Genomic DNA, 5,000 nt, shown 5'->3' on the forward strand with positions numbered 1-5,000 from the left:
TTTTTTCTTTGGAGCAAAGTTTGAGTGCTTCCTTTTCATGTTCTTCTTTGAACTTGATTCAACAATGTTTGCCTTAGCTTCCATGCTTGGTCCCCCGTTCCTCCTTTCAGATTTCTTAGTATCTTCTTCGATCCTCAAACGCACAATCAACTCCTCCATGTTCATTTCCTTACGTTTATGTTTGAGGTAATTTTTGAAATCTCTCCATGAAGGCGGGAGTTTTTCAATTACTGCTGCTACTTGGAATGACTCACTTACAGTCATTTTTTCAGCATGTAAATCATGAAGGAGTACCTGCAATTCTTGAACTTGGGAAATAACAGATTTAGAGTCAATCATTTTATATTCCAAAAATTTTCCAACAAGGAATTTTTTAGAGCCAGCATCTTCAGTTTTATATTTTTTCTCTAAGGATTCCCATAGTTCTTTTGCAGTTTTTATTATGCTATATACACCATATAGCGAATCATTCAATCCATTCAGTACATAATTTTTGCATAGGAGATCAGAATGTTTCCATGCGTCCAAGGCAATAATCGAAGCTCGATTATTTTCTCCTTGTTGAACAGTAGGAGGATCCTCCGTGAGAAACTTTGCCAGGTTCAAAGTAGTGAGATAGAACAGCATTTTCTGCTGCCATCTCTTAAAATCGACCCCATTAAATTTTTCAGGTTTCTCTCCGTGAGGAACATGAGTTGAACCAGAAGGACCAGACATCGTCAGCATTACAGTAGCCATAGTTGGCGTTACAGTCACAGCAGGGGGAATTGCATTGGTCCCAACAGTATTAGCCATTTCTGTTTTCATAACAGAAGATCAACCAGTCAGAATTTATAAATTAAAATTCTACAGAATATTAACTTTACATACACAAGAACAGTTTATGGAAATTAGTTTATACAAAACCTAATCAAAAACGTCTTAAGATTGTTGGTTAAAATATTAAAAGTTTGTATGAAACAGATTTTCCATAAATGATTTGCAAAAACAGTAAAGTAGAAAATGATTTGTAGAAACAGTAAAGCAGAAAATAATTTGCAGAAACAGTAAAGCAGAAAATTATGTTCGAAAAATTATGAAAAGAAAGAAGTCTAGAATTCGGAAAGGGGATGATCGAGGCGAGAACTATGCTCTCTGTCCTTAAGACGTTTTTACCCCGTCACACAGTGCTTATGGTATGTGGTAAAGCGTCTCCCAAGATACAACGATCACACTTGCAGAATTAAAACATGTTTTAATTCAAATAAAAATCCACCTGTACTTCTTTTGTTTGACTTGGCATCCAAATCAGTCAGCCACGTGAGTATTCGGTTAGTTTTTGGATGGACCGTTAGCTGAGTGACTATTGAGATTACAAAATGCAAAGTTCAGTGATGAGTGAGGCGATTTTGAAAGTTCAGTGACCTTTGGTGGACTTTTCGCAAAGTTTAGTGATGAGTTAGACAATTTTGAAAGTTCAGTGACCTTTTGCGGACCTGGTGCAAAGTTTAGTGACCATTTGGGCTATTCACTCAAAACTAGGACATTTTACAAATGGCTATACAAAAAGAGAAAAATGAGTTGAGAGATCAAGGGGTGCTAAATCTAGTGGGACAAACGTTGCTATCCAGAGAGATGAACCTAGTCAGGTATACATGTTTTTAGATATTGAACCAATTGAAATTAACTTATGTGTAAACTCCGAGATACATGATTGGATTCTTGATGATAGTGCTTCTTTTCATGAGACATGAAATAAATTGTTGTTTGATTATTTGAATGAGTTTGATCATGGGCATGTAGTTGCATGGGGTAGAGTCGCATATAAGATTGGAGTGTTAGTGTGATTGTCAAATTTGACAGTGGTTTTGTGCACACAATAAAAAAGGTTGGTATATTCCACATATGGATAAATATCTAATTTTTGTGCAAGAGTTGGAGCGTACATGTTTCTCTAATGCTCTCGGTGATGGAGTGTTAAAAATGTTTATTGGAGTACTTAGAGCCTCTAGAACAATGGCATTCACATCACACATGCTAAAGTGATGATGATGTTCATTATCACTAACATTGATCACACACAGAAGTGGCACAAAAGGATAACTTATGTTAGTCTAAAGGGACTTAAGTTTGTTAATGACAAGGGTATGTTTGGTAAGGATCCAGTATCTGACATGCCATTTTGCGATCATTGTGTGCTCGATAAATATCATAGGATGTCATTTGTATCTAGAACACACGAGATTTAGGGGTGTTAGAATACATTCATACTAATTTGTGAGGACCGTGGAGTAGTCCCACTTTGGTAGGTAACAAATGTTTTCTGTCTATTATTGATAATTTTTCCAGACATATATGGGTTTTTATTTGCTAAAAGATAAATCTAAAACTTTTGTGAATTTTGAAAATTGGAAAGTTAAGGTGGAGAATGAAACACTTAAGAAAGTGAAATATTTTCGTATTGATAATGGCTTCTAGTTTTGCAATGTTGAAATTTATAATTTGTGCAATGAATTTGGCATCACTATGATAGGATTGTGCCTTACACTTTCTAGCTAAATAGGGTTGCTGGAAGGATGAATTATACTTTTCTTGATAAAGTTAAATGTATGATGTTAAGTTTTAGTTTGCCTAAATCTTTTTGGGGTGAAGCTATCATGACAGCTTGTTATGTGACTAATATGACTCATTTTGCTACTTTACATGGTGATACTCCATATAAGATTTGGCACGATAAATGTGCTGATTATTTTATGCTTAGAACCTTTGGTTGTATAGCTTTCTCTTATCAAAGTGAGGGAAAACTAGAATCTTAAACGTTGAAGTGTGTCTTCTTAGGCTACCCTAAGGGAGTTAAAGGATATTGGTTATGGGACGGAAGCCAGAAATATGTGAAAATAATTATAAGTTGTGATGTCACATTTAATGAGTCTGAGATGCCTTGCAAGGAGAGTGAAGAATAGCAAGAAACTGTTATAGAAGAATTTCCTATTGAGGTCGTGTGTGTGAACATCCACATTTTCGTTACCTCGAGCTAGGTGGAGAGTAATACAAAAAATCAGGAGAACTTAGAGTTAGAAGGTGATTAGGAAATTGTTGATGACAACTCTATCGACCAAAAGCCTCCAGCTGATTATTAATTAGCTAGAGAAGAGAGAAGAGATCACATAGGAAACTCCAAAGGATGTCTAACTATACTATAGCTTATACTAGTTATCAAAAACTAGTTTATAATGAGCCTAATACTTTGAAGAGGCTATGTGGAGTGAAAAGAGTGAGGAGTGGCTAGGTTTCATGAGAGAGAAGATAAGTTCTCTTACCAAGAATCAAACTTGGAATTTTGTTGCTAGACCTAAAGATAAATTCATAGTTGGATGCGAATGGGTTTATAAGATCAAGGAGGGAACTATTGAGAGTGAGCCCGTGAGATACAAGGTTAGGTAAGTAACCAAGAGGTATGCACATAATGAAGGGGCAGATTAAAATGAGATCTCTTTGCCAATTCTGTTGCTTTTTACTTCTTGTAGAAGTGCTTTTCGAGGAAGTTATATTAATTTTTATTTGAAAGTTAATGTTTAAAAGCAGGAAGCCATTTGGGAAGTACTTTGAGAGAAAGTCATATTGATTTACCTTCCTCTAAAAGCTCTTCTAAAGTTAAATGGGTTCAAAAATAGTTTTTGGGTCTCAAAAGCTCCCTTCAACTTTTAAAAAACCATGCTAAATGGGCTCTTAGTTTTTATTGAGAAATAATTCCACTTTCTATATCTTTTAGCCAACCATTGACATAGGAACTTTGACTTTTCCGTGATCGTCTACGAAAACCCAGACTCGATTACAATAGACTTGTTCAATTACAAGCTTGTCGTTAGAAATAATCATATTAGTCACCAATTGGTTGTCTTTCTTGTTAGAGTTGAGAGGTAAAAAATGGAAATTTCCTTTTGCTTTTACAAGGAAACGGATAAGGTATGGCATATATTTGTACTACAGCAATGTCCATGAAGAATTGCTTCTTTTTATTTTATTTTTATTGATGAGAACTTAACGGCTCCAATATAGATTATTATTAATTTTTCACGATGGAACATTTAATAAGAATAATAATAATTTTTTCACGTAAAATGAACATATTGTCCAAATCATTATTTTTTTAGTTTCTCTTTTTGCTTTAGTGGCTACAATATGTCACAAATAATTTTTTTTATTTAATTTTAAATTAGCCTAATTCTATATGGTAGAATGACCATGTTTGGAAATGCAATACACATGTATCCAAAAACTTTAATTTCATTAACCAAAAGAAAGGAAACTTCTTTATTCCATAATCTTATTGACTATTCTCAGTTTTTATTGAGAAATACTTCCACTTTTTATATCTTTCAGCCAACAATTGGCACATGAAATTAAAAACCAATATGATGAACTAGGTTTTTTTGTTATTGACAATAGGATGATGGAAAACAAAGTATTAATAGGGTTAGAATCCCCAATTAGTTCCCTAGAAATCTGCCTATACAATCCCCTATTCAATCTCTATGATCTGTACACAACCATACGATCTTCTATGTAAGGAAATAGCATCAATGGCTATCTTTACATAATTGTTGACAATCTCAACACTCCCCCTCAAGTTGGTGCATAGATGTCACACATGCCCAACTTGTCTAAGAACTTTGAGAATACCCGATTGGATACCCCCTTGGTAAGGAAATCAGCTAACTGACCTTCTCATCGAATCTTTGGTAATTCCACAACTTTTTCATCTAGTTTCTCCTTATTGAAGAATCTATCTACCTCAACATGCTTTGTACGGTCATGTTGAACTGGATTATGGGCTATATCACATGCTGCTTTGTTGTCACAATATAGCTGAATTGGTTACTTTAGGGAATAGCCTAGGTCCTGTAAGAGAAATTTCAACCACAGTGTTTCACAAATTCCTAAGGCCATTCCTCTACACTCAGCTTCTGCACTAGATCTTGGAACAACATTTTGTTTCTTGCTCCTCCATGTAACTAAGT

General features: G+C 34.7%; 1 protein-coding gene across 1 annotated transcript in view; it reads right to left on the reverse strand.

The window, feature by feature from the left end:
* Nucleotides 1–4,707: 4,707 nt before the first annotated feature.
* Nucleotides 4,708–5,000, reverse strand: part of LOC111394904 (uncharacterized mitochondrial protein AtMg00810-like) — a 549-nt gene continuing 256 nt past the window's right edge. Inside the window, exons 1-2 of the mRNA XM_023020952.1 lie at nt 4,938–5,000; nt 4,708–4,826 (exon numbers count right to left, since the gene is read on the reverse strand). The exon at nt 4,938–5,000 is cut by the window's right edge and continues 256 nt beyond it. Coding sequence (XP_022876720.1) covers nt 4,708–4,826; nt 4,938–5,000 — 182 coding nt within the window. The remainder of the gene's footprint in view (nt 4,827–4,937) is intronic.

This window comes from Olea europaea, chromosome 5, assembly GCF_002742605.1.
Source record: "Olea europaea var. sylvestris chromosome 5, O_europaea_v1, whole genome shotgun sequence".
NCBI lineage: Eukaryota > Viridiplantae > Streptophyta > Magnoliopsida > Lamiales > Oleaceae > Olea > Olea europaea.